This window comes from Rhea americana, unplaced genomic scaffold (assembly GCF_003343005.1).
Source record: "Rhea americana isolate MKP2758 unplaced genomic scaffold, rheAme1 scaffold_17, whole genome shotgun sequence".
Lineage (NCBI taxonomy): Eukaryota > Metazoa > Chordata > Aves > Rheiformes > Rheidae > Rhea > Rhea americana.
In genome coordinates, this window is record NW_028185816.1 from 5,490,977 (window position 1) to 5,510,383 (window position 19,407).

The 19,407-nt window shown below is 39.9% G+C and overlaps 1 protein-coding gene across 2 annotated transcripts in view; it reads right to left on the minus strand.

Annotated features, from left to right (window-relative positions):
• The window catches only part of SLC17A6 (solute carrier family 17 member 6), a 30,206-nt gene extending 11,459 nt beyond the window's left edge, over nucleotides 1-18,747 (minus strand). The window contains exons 1-4 of one of the 2 annotated variants that reach the window (XM_085300810.1): nucleotides 18,662-18,747; nucleotides 18,436-18,438; nucleotides 15,532-15,784; nucleotides 14,404-14,522 (exon numbers count right to left, since the gene is read on the minus strand). In XM_085300810.1, the coding sequence (XP_085156936.1) occupies nucleotides 14,404-14,522; nucleotides 15,532-15,784; nucleotides 18,436-18,438; nucleotides 18,662-18,747 (461 nt within the window). The remainder of the gene's footprint in view (nucleotides 1-14,403; nucleotides 14,523-15,531; nucleotides 15,785-18,435; nucleotides 18,439-18,661) is intronic. The other variant, XM_085300809.1, reaches the window with a different exon arrangement.
• Between the last annotated feature and the right edge of the window lie 660 nt (nucleotides 18,748-19,407).

The following is a 19,407-nucleotide window of genomic DNA, read 5'->3' on the forward strand; positions in this document are numbered from 1 at the left end:
ATTTCTGAAGAACAACAGGCCATAACTGTTCTAAACCAAAATTCATCTATAAAATCCTTGTTTGTTCATAAGCAAGAAGAAATGACTGCAGGTTTGTAGCCTTTCCCATTTTGGTTCTGAATAACTATTTAGCTAAGAGTCTTATGCAACCATGCATTTTTAAGTTTGTGATTGGCATAAATTTGCTTGACCAGATTCTTAGCTTGTGTGAATCAGTGCAACTCTTTCCAAATCACTACTCCTGTAGAGACGATGCTAAGAGGGAGAGAATGTTAGAAATTGCCATATTATAAGAATGAGATTTACAAAACTGTTTATGATATACAATTGTTTCTTCAAGGAATTTTCCTTGTCTCTCAATTCTGTATCTGAAATGATATTCTGTTTGCCACAGTTAAAAGCTGTATTTCCCACAATAGCCTTTGTTCTCRTGTTCATCAAAAAGAAGCTGTTTTCTTGAGTCTGTCCCTTGTAGAAGAGGAAGGAAAATGTAATTTAAAGAATGATCACAGGCACACACCTTCCAAATGAAAATCTTGCCTATTTTAGACAGGCAAGTGGCAATAAATAGTTACGTTAAGGAATAGGTGATGAAATAATTCCACAGTGTCACTTGTATGTCACTTATAAGTCAGTTCTTTCCAAGAACTATGTTTTATTGGACTAACCCTTTCAAAATCAGATCCATTACGATTTTTATTCCAAATGTACATGTAATTAAGGGTAGACTACAGCAGAGCTAAATTATGATTCTTGTCAGAAATGGCCTTTTTATCCTTTTTCTTGAATGCAAATTTTAAAAAGTACCATCATTTTAAAGCTTTGCTATTTTGGTAAGCCAGTTTCCTTTATAACTCTTCCTACATTTCCTCTGCATCTCCCAATGCACATCCGTGCATAAGCAGATCACTGATTTATGAATTTTATCATAAGTCTTTCTTTTTAGTGCTCTTTTTTTTTCTTGTTACAGTTATTTCTCCTGCACAAATGCTAAGTTCTTCCTAACAGAGTACTGTGAGTTTATTCTGCTTCTCAAACTATGCTCATTTGCTCAGTTCAGAAACGTGAAATATTTTCCTCCATTTTAATATTTACTCAGGTATTCATCTGCAGAAATCTGACGAAAAGATCTGATAAACTGTGTGTATGTTAAAAACATATTTTTCTTCAAGATCCTTATATTTCCATAGAAAATTGACAGTATGTTACATTCCACAGTTGTATTTATTGCAATTAAAAATGAATTAAGTTTGTTTTGGGACCAAGATGGTCAGTCTGTTTAAAATAAGCCTTTCAGCCTGTATAGAGCTGTTTGTTCCTATCACACGCTGCACTGCATTTTTTATATAACTATGTGGGTGTCCTTCTGATGTTCTAAGGTCACCATGAACAGACAGCATCTTCCTGTGAATTATTCACTTACGTCTAGGTGCACCCCATATGGGATACACACACCTAAAGCTGCATGATTTTTTGTGCATTTTTTTGGTCACGTCTTATATAGCTGCATGGGCRTGTGGAGAAGGCTTCATAGCTCGAGCACAAAAATCAATGGAGTTCAGGTCTCCGTATTATAGTGTGAGCTGTATTATAGAGTCTTGCTGTATGCTGCCTTTTGGGTTCCCTGTACTAAGCCCCAAAAATAAGATYAAGCCCAGCTGAGGAATGCCATATAGTTGTGCAGCTGAATTTTTGTTTAAAGCTATCCAGGAACATGTATTTCATGTTGATCACACTCCAAAACCCATAAAATGCATCTTAATGCCATTTTAAGAGCTTTAGCAGCTTGAAGGTAAATGCCAAGGAAACTAGAATATACCACAGAGCAAGAGCAGGAGAGGCCAAGGGCATTACCATCATTCTCAGCCCTGACACTAAAAGGGGATTAAAATGACCTGATATGCCTTCAGAAGTCCCTAGACTTAAGGGAAAATTCCTTTCTGACCTCAATCAGCAATTAGTGTAACCATATAGAGACGAAAATAACCATATGTAGAAGAAAATAAATGAATACAAATAAAAGTAATGTGTCAAGGAGGGAAAAAAAGTAAGTCCCGGCCCTCAGAAGTGAGYAGAAGCAGCCTGGAAACAAAGAATTATGCTTTGCTTATCTGCTTCTATTTATAGACTCAGTAGACTCAGTCCCTAAAGAGAGAACCTAACACTGTTCTTCAGTGTTTTACTGACATTGGCATTATGTGAAGGTCATGAGCTGTGACTTAGTCCTCCTGTACTACAAGTAGTAATAATAGCAAAATCATATTTGACTAAGAGACATTTGGGATGGGAGCAGAGGAAGGAAATTACTCTGACAACTCAGGGAAAAGGCTTAGAATGGGATGAGGTTGCAGGATAAATTAATCTTTTGGGGTTTCAGTCTAATTGGCTCATTTTTCTGTTYGGGGAAAAAATGAAGAAAAAGAAATGTATTTATTTCCATCTCTAGATTTCTAATCTCTGCATCTGCATGGCTCAGTTATTGTCAGCTGCCTTTTCCCAGGCAATTGCTGTTAAATGAGCATTCTGCACAGAAGTGCAGTATTGATATTGCTACGTGGCCAGAAGAAGAGCTAGCTCAAAAAGTGAGCTGAGAATGGTGGGAGTACAGAGGCATGTCGAATGTGGAATGCCAGAGGGGTGACATCCTGGGTTATACATACGATATCTGAAAATAAGGATTCTAGGGTGGCAGCATCCTTTTACCCCAAGAAATGTGAATGAAAATTGCTGCAGTGACTCCAGAAAACCAAATTCTCTTTCATATGTGTATGGATAAGAGTCAGTTCCTCAGCTGTCAGAAGCCAGGTTATTTCTATTGATGTAATTCTTTAACGTGATTGACAAATGCTATGATTAACTATGTCTCTTTATTCTCTGAATAAAGTAATCTCATTTCATGAAAAAGAAACTACTATGCAAACCAAATCATATGTTTGAACTTAACTAAAACTTGTCCTACATAAAAAAATCAGAAGAGTAACTCAGTATGTTCAAAATAGAATTTATAGATATTTATTACAAAGGAAAAACTTTTAGGTTTAAGATGCTTAAATGTATACTTTATAAATGAAGTATGAATGACATTTCATTAAAAAGTAATAAGTATTAGTCACTGAGGACTACAAAACAAGATTCTAAATATTTTTACGGAATTGCATTAAAAACTATGTAGGCATAGAAGGTTTCGGTTCACTCCTCATGATAATCTAAAAAAGTTTTCATTAGGTTTGATAGGATATTCATTCAGGACTAACTGAATATTTTTGGCCTTTGAAAAGCCACCAATCATCATTTCCCTTAAAAAAAACTATCTATTGAATAGGCAAGTTTGATTATTTTAATTTCCTGGGGAATCATGTGAAAGAAACACAGAATTTCACACTGCTACAATAAATTATATCAAAATATTATAGGAAGTTTGACTATGAACATGAACCTAAGTGAAATATAACCCACATTCATTTCTGGCCTGTACAATTACTATTCTCGATGATTTTGCAATAATACTAATCATATTATAAAGGACTTTATTTTCATTGASTAAAGTATGCTTGAACATTTTATTTAAAATATTACCTTCTCTATTTTAATGAAATGTCTAAGCCTTTTTAATCATTTAATCAGTTGTTTTTACCACCCTGAGGATGCTTGTTTGCACGGACATTCACAAGTCAATGCCTTTCCTCAGTCATCCTTGTGGACAAGTTAGTGTGAATGTGGGAAGCAAAAATACTTAATGAATCTTCACTGATATGAATGATTTCACACTTTCTTTTCTTCCTCACAGTCCTACCTTAGCTAAGCTGATGGTAACTAAGTAGAATTCCTGCGTATAGGAAGACTGCATACAAACTGAACCAGAAATCCAATATTAGGCCATGAACAATGATAAAACAYTTTTTCCAGCCTTAGAGAGAGATTCCTACGTTAAGTAAGGGCGGAAACCAAATAGGAGTGAAAACATGAGTTTCCCCAAACTAGCTGAAAGATGAGATTAAAGATRAGGATGCTGACCTGAAAAAAATATTGTTAAAATGTTTCCCAAAAATATTTGGATTCAAATTGGTGAGCTGGTTAGGCTGACATCCATTATTGCCATTCTTCTTCCTTACGGAAGATGCATGAAATACATTAAAGAACAAATTTATATATTTTATAAAATATATTTAAAGATGAACTAAGTCTAAGCTTCCTTAGGTTTTCCTGAAACTACATTTGGGAGCAGAAGCTGGGCTGCTGAGCATGTATCACTCAGAGTGACTCCTTAGACTATTCTGTCAACTCAAGATTACTAAAATTTGTTCCCTTTTATTCAGACTGCACCTACTATCATTCATCTTTGACACAGCTCCTCTTGCAAAAGGCCAAAAGCACACAACTGAACTGATCATGCTTTTTTTCTTTCTTTTTTTTTTAACACAACCCAAAGAATCTCCTGCCTCAGAAGAACTGCAAGACTGAATGCTGGATTCAATGCTTAATTTTTCAAATAAAAGACTATGTCTAAGGAGAAACCAGGACAGGAATTATCTGGAATGTCCACACAGGCATGCAGATATTTTCCAAAATCCTTCTTGTSATAGCAATGCCAATTTGTGATAATCTTTGTAAATTCAGTTTTTCTGTGAGCTGTGCAATGACTGAAAATATAGAAATTCCAGTTTTATAGCTGCCAGTTAACATTTCTTTTCTCAATAAATGTATGTCTACCCATATTAGGTATGATGAGGCTCTTTGAAGACTTTGATACAGAACATGAACTTTTTGAGGACCTGAGGTTTGATCTGCCAGATTTTAAGACAGGCAAATCTCAAAATATTCCAAAATCTTTTAGTAGAATAGATCCTGATGTTACTTCAAAGATCTGGATGAAGCACCAAAGTGAAATCCCACACAGAAGTAAAGGTAATGTGTAATTGTAACATAAAGTCCCTTCAGCCTTTTTTCTGCTCTGAGCCCCACCAACGCCAATGGCTCACACAGATCAGACCAAGACCCTAAACAGCTCTCAAGTCATATCTTCCATTGACTGTTTACAGACCCTTTTTTGATAYGTCAGTGTATGTTTTATGAAGTACTTTGGCACTGTTGGATGGCAGTATCATGGCAATCAGTGTTGAGTGGAAAGATTCCTGGGTCATTACCAGCAAYTCACCTGCTCTCAACAGCAACTACATTACTTAATCCTTTCATAATCGAATCAGGTTACATCTTATAAGCAGGTAACCTTTGTTCTATTTATTTTAGAGGCTTTTCCAGCTTGTTACTTCCAACAGCCAGTAGATACCTTGTATCTATGCTGTCACTTTTAACAGTCTTAATCTCTGCAGTTTACCCATAACAGCAATTCTATCCTGCCTCTTTTGCTTCACTAAGCAAGCTAGGCCTTCTCCATCTCATCTCCCCTCTTCTCCGTTCTTTTGATCACCCTCCTAGCCCTCCCTGCCTCTCCAGTTTGAATTCAGCTGGGGAATCTTTCAAACCTGTGGTTTCATTTTACAACTCATTATTAGCACATATGCCTAGATAAAGCTCTGACTCATACTTTCTAGCTCATTAGCTTTGGGATGGCTTGCTCTTTAAATACGTAATCTGACTGATCATGTTTCAGACCAAGAGCATCTCATTCAAATTACCTTACTGAGTTCAAAGTCTTAGAGTGTGATTCATAACTGTTAACTTAGAGGCATATAATACAGTTAGCAATAAATCAGTTGTGTTTTTAAATTTAAAATATTTTGTGGAACTGGTCTGGAGGACAATTGCTGGACTCAAGGCTATAGCTGTACGGCTCGATGAAGTGTCTTCTGACATAAAGTCCAGGTGTTACAGACAATTGTATCTAGACTGCTCAGATTAAATATAGATTCCATCAGAGCATGCTGGTTCTGTCTTTAGTGTTGTGCAACCAGCATGAAGGTGTTTCTGTAGCATGAAATCAAGTCGGCATATTGTACTGGGGTGAGGTATCAAAATATACAGGGTAGATGAAGGAGGCAAAGCCTAAAAAAGTGCTACATAACTATGTAGATAAGAAGGATATAACCCTGCTACAATCTTGCCTGTTGCCAGAAACTTAGGCTTTTTGGTTTTTGGKTTTTTTTTTTTTTCCAGACTATTTTTTCCCCTCCAAAAAGGACTCTGGTTATGAGGTATCATTTGTGCTGTATGGATTCATGAAGGATCAAGATCTGGCAGAGAACTGGAAGCAAAGTTATTTGACAATGTAGATATGCCTAKATGATATAATCTAGATAAATAATGTATTTCTTTGTAGGCTTGGTCTGAAAGCAAGTCTGGTGCCATTTTGTGTAGAATGTAGCAAATTTTTATGGATACTGATTTTAGGGGGTTTAGGTCAGTGGAAGATGGAATGCAAAAATAAGTCCTGATTTAAGACCTAATTCTGGTCCTGTTAGTTATATTTGAACAAGCAGGGTTGTATTCTCAATTTGGTATATCTAGTTTTGAAAAAAAATCAATGAGAGTGAATGTAGCTGTCTGTATTTACTACCCTCAGGATCATGGCCATCCTATAACCAAGCAGTTCCAAAAGTCCACCGTTGTGGTCTTGAACTAGTCAGCCAGTACTGACACATGGGCTAACAGAGAAAACAGAGAAAATTGTATTTTAGCTTATAACATTATTGCATGAGGTCCATTTGGAAGCAATAAGTTTAATATCATTAATGATAGTTTTCTTGCTTCCAATTTATGTAAATGTAAACAAATGTTCTTGAAAGGATTATTTTGCCCCAGTAATACACTGTGACATACAATCTAGCTGTTTCTCCATGCATCAGTGGCTACCTCCTTGATTACGAACTGTGCATGGACATTAATTTGGACTAATTGCATGACTTATACTCATGTTTATTAAAGTATTTACCTATCATGTCATTTGTCCATCCTCTTTCTAACCTAAATTATTCTGATAATATTTATTTTGCTGTAGTTGTCTTTTTGCTTTGTAATTATCCTGATAACTCTTCTTGTGACCTTTTCTATTTCTCTTTGCTTATTCAAATGGACGATGTGAAAGTGAACCCAGTGTGGAGAGAAACTACTTAGCTATTTTGTGATTTTGTTTCAACATTCTTACTGTACCTCTAGTACAGATTAATTTCCCCCTGATGCTGTTGACTGTGCTATGGTAGATATTTTCATCTGAAATGGCCACCCTGACAGTTTATAGCTTCCTAACTGATAGACCCAATGTAGTGTTTTTCTGAATCAGACCTTTAATATGCATAAAATGGTGTAGGGCTAACAAAGCTGGGATTATGCTGGGAATATTAGAGTGTCTGATGAACTCAGCTGCCCAGCAGAACAGCTAGAATAAGCTACCTTTGACGTTAAAGAGGAACAGTTATTCCCAGGTGCCAGTAATAGATTGAAGGTACTTCTTGAGAGTGAATCACTTAAAACTGATCATCTTTAATAACAATCTGTGGCCAGAAGCCATACCATAGCAGCTTTGTTTATCTTTTTAAAAATGTGATAAAACAGGTTATTTTCATTCATATGTGTACAAGGGAGGAGGGGATGTGTCTGTCTGCCTTTCAAACTAAATCCTATTATAAGCCCTTCATAAAGCATTAATATGTAAAAGCTGACCTCCCGCCATCTAATCTGGTATAATAAGGGCTTGGGTACATTATTAATTTTTGTCACACATCTGAGGCCCCTTTTATCAATCAAAAGCCCCATCCAATTCCCTTGTTGCATCATTAAATTGTGAAAACAGCTTCATCATTCATGACGGAAAAATGGAAGAACCCTAAGCCATATGGCAGAGGCAGTAGCAGCACCAGCCACCCGTAGAGGTTTCCCCAGGCCCCTCCTTGCAGCGACGGGCACTTAACTGACCTGTGCAGTGCCACAGGGGGACAAAATCATCTTGGGGTTTTTTTTGTGCAATATTGGCTTCTGTGCCTGGAAATAGAGCCCAACACCAGTGCCTGGGATCGTAGCCCAGTGTCAGCTGCCGGATTTGGAACTGAACGGGAAAGGTGGAGTTGGCAAGCACAACTTCAGAGCCCTGTCTTACAGTCAAAGGTCAATTTATGTCTTCCTAAGTTCAGAAGATAGCCCCTGTCTAGCCATCCCAAAATACCCTGGTTAGGCTTTGAATTATAAGCTGTTTGTTAAACAGAAAAATACATATTGCATCTATATACTAAAGTAAATAATTTATATTTTATAAGGGGGAAATGTAAGGATGTAAAGTTCTAGGAGGACTTTGTGCTTGTATTTCTAAATGAATACCTGACTTACATTTTTTATTCTTGTTGTCATTACAGTTGACTGATTTAGGGAGATGGACATTATCATTTCTCTGACACACTAACAACACAGTTTCTGATAAAATCTTTTGGATTCTGAGAAGAAATGCACTGACATGTATTTGTCTGAAATATCATTCCATTTATGCATGGAAATAATCCTATTGGATTATTTGCTGGGAACAAGGATTTGGCCCTTAATAACAAGATGAATGGCACTTTAACAGCAGAGAAGAATCTGAACTGAAAGGTTGATTTATATGTTTTCATTCAGGTTTTAACATGACAATGATGCAGAGTTCAACACAGACGAGAGATAATTGAGTTGTACAGAAATTCAGTTTAGTTCTATAGCCATGACTATCAATGTGAGTAGTGCTAGGATTTACTATTGGACAGATAATGAGAAATGTATGTCATTATTATAGAATTATATAGGTTACTTTAATTTAAAAAAATAATTCTCTTCTATCTTTGTGTAAGACAGTTCTAATGTTTGAGTACACATAAGTGAGCTTGTGTATTCAGTCTTTTGTTTTATCAGAAAGAGCTTGTGATTTGTATAGATCTGTTTCTGAAACTGTACTTTCACAAATAACTAGTGATAATTTCTTGTATGTATTGGATTGGTATATTTCCCTGAAATGTTATGTATTTAACTCGGCATTTGCTTGTTCAAGTGTATATGGCCATGTACAATCAAATAACTGCATTTTTATTTTAAATATTTAGCTGAGCACTTGGAAATGAATTCCCTAGCTTGTGTAAACTAACAATGACCCATTAATTGCAATGAATCTTTCCTGTTTTACACTAAGTATATAACATGTACCCTTGAAAAATCAGTGATGAAATACTACCCCAGCATTCTGATTTTGTCTTTTAAAGGGCAAGAGTTTCATTATTCTCAGTGTTTTTTTAACAGAATTTTTAAAGAGTATATCAGAAGTTATAATCTAATGATGTTTAAACTATCCTGAGATGAGGTCATAAAAAACAGTTCAGTTTCACACCTTTCCATATATATGTGACAGCACAGCAGGTAGTTGAAACCACACATTTTTCACAGACAGTTGCAGCTTTGCAGTAGTGTGAATGTGAAACAGGAAACACGAATTTAAATAAAATCATTATTTTTCTAGGTTAAAGACAAAACAAGTGAATATATTTTAAGGCCAAAGGAAAAATTAGTTCATCTAGCCTGACCTGCCCTATAACATTGATCCTCACATTTCACTTGATAACTCCTTACTGAAAGCATATTTTTGTAATAACTAAAATAAAACTTTCAGAATAGGAATATAACATCCAATATGAAGAATCTAGCATACTCTTTTCCCTGTTTGGGCCAGTGGTGGCTGGTAGTCATTGYTAATATTTATGCTTTTTTTCACTTATCTGGCTTTAGCTTGCTAGTTCTTGTTATGACTTTCTATGGGATTTAAATAAAGCATACTTATACCCAGAGATTTTTCCCAGTGGAGCTACATGCATACTTTATTATCGTTACCTCCCAGAATTCTTTCTGGTATCGAACACATGATTCTTGCTATTTCTTTTTCTATACGACATTTTTTCTATCTTTTAAGTAATTCCACGGTTAGTTTTAATAGCCCTAAATACAGAAAAAAACAGCTATCACAGGATTACATCAACTTCTTTACCAGGGCACCACGCTGGAAGCTCGTGATGAGCTACTGGTGTAGAATGGCTTAGGATCCCTTTCAGAGTCACTACCTCCCAGGGTGATTTCCCACTCAGAAGCAACGGCTTTATACACTGACATTACTTTGCATTTGACTATAGCATATATGGTTTTGAACAAAAAGCGGTTTACCAATCAATATATCTTTATCCTCTTTGTATCCACAAGTTTACCAACATTTATAYGTACTTATGAAATGGCTGATAAAATATGAAGATTACACTAGGTCTTGTTAAAAGACTATTCAGCACTGTCAGAATAGTATAGAAATCTTTGAAGGGTTCATAAACACTAGTTAATTTATCTTCAGAGCATACTAGTATGATAAATATCATTACTCCAGTTACAGACAGTAATTTTTTTGTGCAAAACACAAAAAGGAGGGGTTTCATCACATCTACATGATGACTTCAGCTAGTAGCCCAAGTACTCTGGAGTCCCTATGTAGTCAATAGGCAGAGATGAGCATATATTATTCTGGGAATAATATAATATACTTGCTGTTTGAAGTGCTTCCTAACTTAGTTGTTTAGTAGAAACATATAAATTCTCCTGGAGGAGCTCAAAGTCAAGAAAAAACGTGCACATTTACAGATTAACTAGTGATATTTTTTTCAAAGCATCAGAACACCAAAGTCCGTTGATAATATAGTTGCTAAGGTACTACAAAAGAATATACTTATTAAATGGTCCTTTCTAGACTTCATTTCAGAATATTGCATTCCTTACATTGTTTTAAAGCATTTAAACGTCTTAGCCATCACATCCCATTTAATCTAATTTTGAAAGATAGAGCTGAAGAACTACCAAACCACAAATTTCTTTTTTTTTCTTTTAACAAGGTTTCAATCACTGTAAATGATGATTGCCTTTTAAAATGTGTCAAGCTGAGATGAGGTCAGATTATCCCCAGTCAAARTTCCTTTTGTGGCCTAAACAGAAATTAAGACTAACAGGTTAGAGGACTGTCAGCATATTATAGACTGCAGTCTGTTCACGCGGCATGTTAATCTTATAATGTTAGCCACTCTGGCGGGAGCCGCTGTAATGCTGACACTGAAACCTGTACTTTAAAAGCACTCAAATGAGATTTTCCATGCTTTTAAATGGCATTTACCGCCATTGTGAATTATGGTTTAACTGATTAAATAGTGTGAACACATTATAGTAGTGTACTACTTGCATTTTCATGTTTCCTTGTAATTTTCAAGGAACAAAAATGCTTTTAAACAATGTGAATACAGCTTAGTTCTTTCCTTCTAAAAACTCAAGTCACACCAGTGGAAATTCACTGTGACTTTAGTAAAAACAATAAATAGCATTGAATTCCCAGCATTTTTCAAATTTCTAGAAAAGTCTCACTACTAACCCACTGTTCTATAAGAAACCTTTGCTATTATATTCAGAATGAGTTGTAACTAAAAAGTATTTATAATATTTTTGGATCTCTGTAATCCGCTTGTCCATTCATGCACTTACAGTCTCAAAAGCTCTAATCATCACTGATTTTCTCTTGTTAAAGACATTTATATAAAAATCTCTACAGGGGCCACCCACTACTCCCAGTGTACTGCAGCCTGGAGAGCAGGGCACTGTTTTCAGTGTAAGGCTCTACAGAAGTTCAAATGTGGGAAGTAAGTAACCTCACTAAGTTGTAGACTTGGAGGCCCCTGCAGCAGGATGCCTTCTCCAGGGTGTGTTTCAGCACTCTCTGCTGTCATCATCTGATGCTTAACCGATGGCAAGGTTAATTCCTCATTGTTCACTGAGAAGTTAACTCTGAGGAAAGGTGTAGCTGTAATAACCTCTCCCCACGGGACTCCACATTGCGCTGCTGTCATTCCTCTGGTCTGCTGTGGTTGGTTGCATAGTGCTTTCGTACCAGCATCTTCCTGAGGCAGATCCTCCTCTGGGAGAAGAGGTCTCTAGCCTCATAGCAAAAGGAAATTCTTTTCTATTTTCCCACATTACCCAAGGGTACAAGTTTAAAGCTTCACTGAGTGCAAATGAGTTGGCACCTGAGGCCCAACCCTTTTGAAAGATTAAGTTGTCTTGCAATGYACTGAATGTTCCATACATCTATGGAAGACAATAGGATTTGAAAGTGCTCAGGGGTGCTGGCCTTCGTAACCTGCTGTAGCCCAATTTCTAGTGACCCGTCAGAGGTAAGAGTTCTGAAAGTACTGTGGAATTTTCTAACACAGTTGTCTTTGATCTTTATGTTACTATGAAAGTGTAAACAAGTCTCTTCTAACTAAAGCATTTTTCTCAGTGTTGGGCTGAAAAGACTCTATCAAGGAAAATTCTGTGATTTTTTTTTAAAAAAAAAAAAAAAAAAAAAAAAAAGTTACTTGGCTGTCATCCACCACAATATGAAGAGACCAGCTGTGACTATAACATCTGACATGTAGACCAACACTGATTTTTACAGTAGCTGACATTCTGACGTTACTGTAGGCCTTGAGTCCAAAGTGTTCGCATCTCTGACTTTTTCTGCATGCAGAGTTTCTGGGAAATCTCATGGGCATTGAGGCTTGCATCCCCAAATTTTGGGTGCTGCTTTACCATATAGAACTTCCTGTACATTTCAGTTGAACATGTGATGCCAAAATCTGATTGTAGCATTCAGGAACTAGATTTTTGGCTTTTTTCAATGCACTTTTATTCTGACCACTGCACCTAACTCTCTGCTTTATGCCATTTATGCATAAATGCACGAATACTGTGTACTAAATATAAGTCAAGACAATTATCCATATTTTACTCTGTGTGATTACTGGTATATATGTCATAGCTAGTTCCTTAATTAAATCTGTGATTTAAACAGTCATTTCCTTTGTGTTGGAGTTGTCTCAGAGGCTTCCACAACAGCAATAACTAACCTCTAATCTGTGAAAACTCCTGAGTTAAAATACCTCCAGGCTAATAATTGGAACTAGTCTGCATTTACAATATCATGAAGGAGAGGAAAATTTGGTTCATGTACTCCAGTCTATGTATTTATACTATCGAGTTTTCCTGAGAATGTCCATGTCATTCTCTTGCAGACCTTTATAGTTACACCAATTTAAAACTGGATTGATTCAAATTACTTTGCAAAAGTTATGCTAGGGTTATTGACGACAGAATTTCTTAGTTKTCCGGGTCAAATCCTTCAGTCTTTGCTCAGGCAAGATTCCTATTAATCCTGAGGAGTTACAGGCTGTGTAAAGATGTAAAAAAAAATATATTCAAGAAAAAAGAATAAAGAGGAAGGAACCCTTTATCTGGCTCTTTATTATTTTTTGAAATAGCTTTTTACATTTCTGAACCATTATCTTGAAAACTGTCAGACAGTGGATTTCTTGTTTAAGAAATGTTGCGTTCTGGCTTCATTTGCAATATGAGGGCTGACAGAGTTATACAGGGGATCTGTACAAAGGTAAATGCTCATTATTTTTAATGGAAGCCTCCATCTAAAAGCTCTGCTACTCTTGGAGAGGGTATTTTTTTCATAGCTTCCCTCTCTCCTCCCCCTCTTTCCCAAACAAATACAAGGAAGCTTACTCTCCAGACAAGCAGATAGTATCTCTGTCCAGGGCTACCTTTGATGTTTCCCACTCCTGAAAGGAGTTAAAGGGGTATATATAGTATTTTTAGTATCCATTTGCACTTAGTTACAGTGGCACTAGGACCTTCGCTACTTCTCCTAACGATGAGCCTATGGCATTAAGGATGGATGTGAAAGCCTCATGTGTCTTGAATACTCAGTAGATCTAATTAACAGGTAGAATCGCACCCAGGGTGCTTGAAATATTGCCAGACACCATAGAAACGAGTCCTTAAGTCCCTGCACCATCTGCACTTTCTTTTCATTGTGTAAATCTAATTGAAACATGTTTTTCGACCATTCTAAAATCATTTCATTGTCAGTGGAAAATTCGTGCTGATTGTTCTCCTTTTCTCAAAATAAATAAATAAATACGTTTCGTCTAATCTTTGAAAAAACATCTTAAGCTGCGATGAAATAACGAACCTCTATTTTTAATAGCATTGTCACAGCCCACTAAAATTGCATTTTGAAGGGAAAAGACGCGCCCGAAACCCCGCACAAGAGCGGAAGGCAGTTCCGAGCAGGAAGCGCGCCCTGGTTTCACGCGAGCGCCTTTTCTTTCCCAAGCCCGGGGGAGCCGGTCGCCTCGCTGCGCTGCGCTGCGCTGATCCTGCGCGGACGCGCACGCCGCCCCGCGGCGGCCCGGGTGCCCAGGGAGCCCGGGGGACCTGGGGGGGCAGCCGGCTGCAGCGGGCGCGGTGCTTCCCGGCCCGCGCAAGGCCCGCGCAAGGCCCGCGCAAGGCCCGCGCAAGGCCCGCGGCCGCCGAGGCTGCCTCTGGTTTGCAGGCGCTCGCGGAGCGAGGGGCCGGGGCCGCCGTTACCTGTTAGCAGCCAGTCGGGACGAGATATACCCGCCGGGGATTTGGGTGATTATGTATCCCCAGAAAAAAGAGCCGTGGATCATGCCGACTGTTTCAGGATCCCAGTTGAATTTCGCTTTCTTCCAGTGCAAGGGACCAGGAGAGATGAAAAGAAAAAGAGGAAGGCTGTAATGGTGCCAGATTAAACCATTCACCCACGGTAATTTCATACTGGGCAGTCGAGGGGGAATTGTCTAATGTCGGTGGTGCCACTTGGCAACCGGTACAGCGCCGGGAGATTGGGAAAAGGGCAGGGCACGAGGCTCCCAGATATATTCCTTTTTCTGTTTCCTCACGACAGCAAATACACTCCAACTGYCCGCAAAATAAATAAGCAGCAAAACAAATGCAATGGCGCTGCCCGGGACCCGCGGCAACCGGGTCCCTCAGCAGTGACAAGAGCCCCGTGTGCCAGGATTGCCCTGGCGCGGCACGGCACGGCACGGCCACTGGAGCCCCAGGCCCGCAGGAGCCAGCTCGGCTGGGTCTACTGGGCTTGCAAACACCCCGCTGGCGCCCGGCGGTGGGTGGAAGCGCTGGAAACTTCTYGTTTCGGCTCCTGAATGCGTTCAGGAGTAAGTGTTCGGGGTTTGTTTCCGGACTTCCGTGTTTAATACTCATCTATATTTAACATTCCCCTCTTTCTCACGGGGCTACAACCCGCTTTAAAACGGTGGCATTTTGATGTTTTCAGACATTCCTGCACAGCCTCCCCATCTCCTTTACAGCTCCGCACATCCATTTGCTATCGCTTACTCGACGTYCTCCTTCCCTAATCCCTACACTTATTTTACAAGATATCTGCATTTTCTGAAGCACAAACGGCAGCAAATCTGCCCACAAATTTGTGCCGCAGAATGGCCTTGGGCCGGGAACCGAAAGGGAAAACCCGGAATAATCGGGAGGGTTTGCTGCTCGCACCGCAGCGGCGCCCCGGCCGCCGGCGCGGTGGCGGGAGCACCGGGGCGCCTCCGGGAGCGGCGGGAGGTGAGTGCCCGAAAGCTGCAGGGCCCCGTGTCGCCTGCTCTAACCTGCTTGGCGTGAGGCTGTGCTAAGAGCATAGGGCATTTACGAGGAAAGGGTCCCCACCTCTTTGATAATTTTTCCTCCGCGGTGTATGGTGCTATTATTGACCATGTCCACGATGGCCACTCCCAAGTTACATCGGATGCCAAAGGAAATGCAGAATCCCAGTCCACTCATGATGGCAATGATGTACCTCCGGGGCAGCCCGAAGCAGGTGCAATCGCACAGCGGGGCTTTCTTCTCGGGCACTTCCACGGGCTTCCCATCCTCCGTCAGCTCGATGGTGTCCCCGGGCTTCTGCCTCTTCTCCAAGACCCTGCCCGACACAAGAAGGAAGAGTCAAGCCCCACCGCAGCCCCGCCGCCCTGGCCGGCTGAAAGCACACATACGTCGAGCAGCTGAAGGCTTACGTGCAGCCCTCCCCCGCCCCTTGGGCTGGTTKGGTTTGGGGGGTTACTCCCTGTTTTCCATTCACCTTCAGCTGTTCTTTAGCAATGACCTGTGGGAGTGACGATTAGTCATCCCCAGCTCCCCCCGCCACCCCGCTGCAGAAACCCAGGGAGGAGCTCTAGCTGCGAATTGCTCATCTATCATTAAAGACTTCTGTTTAAATATGTAGGACGCATTAAGAAGACATCATCTGTAACCACTGCAGAGGCGCCATGTTGGGCAGTTCAAGAGGCATAGTTTGAAGTGGAACAGGCTTTTGGGGAAGGTTTTATTCTCTCGCTGCTGCGTTGGAAATATTAAGGGGAATGATATTGGTGTACAGCTTGCTTCTGGTCTGGGAACAAAAGAAATGTTCGTAAAAAGGGAGGGGGCGATACTGTCACTTATTTTCGATTTGCAAAATGGTTGTCACAAGCAGTGGAAGAAAAGATGATTGTCTTTGGAGAACGTGCATCTCCGGAGAAGTCTATCCAACGATCACATCTGCTCAGCTACATGCTGTGGGAGCGCGATCGTTTAGCAGTTTTAATCTTCTCAGATCAGCTTTATGCTCGATCTCATTGCCCTCGTTTCTTTATTTTCAGTCGGGAATCCTAGCTCCTAGAAATGAACGCGTAGAATTTTGGAGAGAAAAGATTATTTGCACCTACTCCGAATCAACATAAAAATAACGAGAAAAACTGTCCTCCGCAAAAGGTGATTTAGAACACTTCGTTTGATTTGTTCGCTGGAGGAAAAGGTTTAAAAATGCCTTGTCGGCAATAAGAAAGATCAAGTTTATCAAGCAAGTGTCCCATGCTGAATCTCATATTCTTCTTTTATTGTCCCTGGGATACTTAAAACACAGAAAAACTAACCACTTTCATCCTACCTCCGTCCTCTTGAGGAGCGAGTTTGTGACCATTTCCCGACACTTTGCACTTTCCCTACCACTGCCCTAACCTCTGCTTTAAGAGTACTTTCTCACGTCATCAGCTCTCCTTTGAGGAGCTTCTCAATTGAGGTTAACTCATCCGGCTAATGGGACAGTAACAATTAACAGAATCAGGCTCAGAAGGTTCTCTGTGTTTTGTAGAAAATATAGAGCATTCTTCCAATAGTTATTCGGTTGAAATCCTCCCGATTTTTCTTTGATGGGAGAATTAATTCCATTCGTAAAGTCGGCAGCATTTCTTAGTGTCTTAAAGTTCTGAATAAAATACCACACTGTGTTTTTATGTTCAAAATTCGTTCGTGCGAATACAGAATGATGTAGAAGTGTCTTCTCACTGAATATGCTTGTTGTCCTCAGGAAGACACTAAGGTATAAGGGACACAAAAACTAGTTTAATTCTTAGAATCGAAAACAAATAGTTAAGTTCTGTGCATTGAATAAGATTAGTAAACGGTGCACTTGTTAATCAAGGGAGAGTTTAAAAAGAGTTTCATTGGAGAATATAAACACTATTTCTCCATAATTCGCTGTGTGACGATATAAAAAGAAGTCGGCACAATCGTATTATTTGTTTATCTTTTATTGAGTCTTTAAGGGCGGAAATGGATTTTATTTCCTTAATAAGATTTTTAACAGTTATTCTGGATTATCAGCTAGTTATTCTTTTTCTGATCTTCGAAGATGACTTAAAATATAGCCATAAAATGTATGATTTTCATTACGTTGTTGTTGGCTTTGGCTTTGTTTTTGGCTTATTAAAACTACACCCTTCCTATTTAAATAAAAAATCTTAGTGTTATCTTTATTACTTCACTGATATCTCCCCTTCCCTTAAAATGGCAGCAGAAGTTGTGACTCATTCTGTGGAACAGCCTTGTGCCTGTGCCCAACACTGCCGCATAGGTAGAGAAAAAAGACTTTTACGTGACCTACAGTAGGCAGATAAAACCGCAGTTAGCTTTAATCAATAATTCTAAAAAAATTCAAGATAATTTCTAGCAGAGGAGAAAATCAAAAATATATTGGATTTCACAGATTATTCTCAAACATTCTGGAGGTCACTAAAGTCACCAGGTCTGATGGAACTCGATATGTCAACTTTTGTGCATACCTTTTTTAGTAATGTCTGAATTTTTGGTTATCTGTCATCTGGAAGATGATAGAAACATGCATAAGCAGAGGAACATACTGTTCAGTGATTCTTACGAGTGTAGCAATTGCAGTTTTATATTACTTATAAATCAAGTGAATGCTTCTCCGTGCAGACGGATAAATAATTAAACATATCACTCCATACGTTTCAGCTTAAGAAGAAAAAAATCGTTCAGATATCAATTATTTATACATCTCCATGTTTATCTTCCTCTGACGACGAATTACACAAGGGACAAGACTAATCGAAACCAGGAAGGATTATTATTTTTTTTAATGATTGGCAGGGAGAAAGATCCTGTGACTGCGTTGTAAAATTAACACAAAACAAAAATGCAGGGAGCTGCTATCGTCTGATTATGATTTCAAGATGAAATCCTGTTTTTGTGGGAGAAAGATGGGGTAATCTTTCACCACATATTTACTGACACCGTCTACGAATCAGATAGTCAAGTTACGAGGGTGCCATATTGAGAAGCTTCAGCATTAGTTCCCAGGATCCAGATTATATCAGCGATATCTAAAGAGCTCCCAGACCGACCACGATGAATATACCCAGCGCGTAACTATTCAACCTCTTTCAGCAGTTGGGGATTAAGAAAAGCCTCCAATTGTTTGTCATAAGAAGTACAATCTTAAAAGACACCTTGGTCTTACCTGTAGAGTTGACCAAGCGATTTTCCAGCAAAATTCTTCAGTCCCTCCTTGCCAGGGGTCAAAATCCTTTGTTTTACCGACTCCATTCCTGCAGGGATGCTCGCTGGATTCCACTCTGCTCTGAATAGGGCACTGCTACGAGCAACGGTGGTTCATATTGGTTTAATCTCTAACTTTCGCCCCTCATTAAATGTCTATCAGTGTTCCTCCGGGTAAAAGGAGAGGGAGAGAAAGCGCGCGCGGGTGTGTGGTGAGAGCGAGCGAGCGAGAGAGACGGAGCGTGAGAGCCGGGGCGGGGGGGGAGAGGGAGAGGGAGAGGGAGAGGGAGAGGGAGAGGGAGCGCGTGTGTGCGGCAGCGAGTCGGGTGCGAGAGCGTCGCAGGCAGCCCCCGGGTTTCCCGGCAGCGCGGAGCTGGGCGGCAGAGGCAGAAAGTCTCCTCGGCCGGGCAGGGTTCAGTGGCGGCAGCTGGAGGCAGTGCCGTGGCCTGGCTGGGAGGTCAAGAAGCGCTTTCGCAGGCGAGTTTCGGAGAAACCTCGGTTCCCCTGCGCCATGAGCTGGAGGGGGAGGGGTGCGATTAGCSGCGCTGGGCAGGCAGCTACACGGATGAAGTTCGCAGGATCCGCTGGCTAAATCCCTCGGACACTGAGGAGCCCTGGCATTTCCTCGCCCCGCCCGCGGAGCGCTGCTCCCAGCGCGGCGCGCAGGTCGCGCCCCAGGGCGGGGGCGGAGGCCAGCGGCGCCCCGAG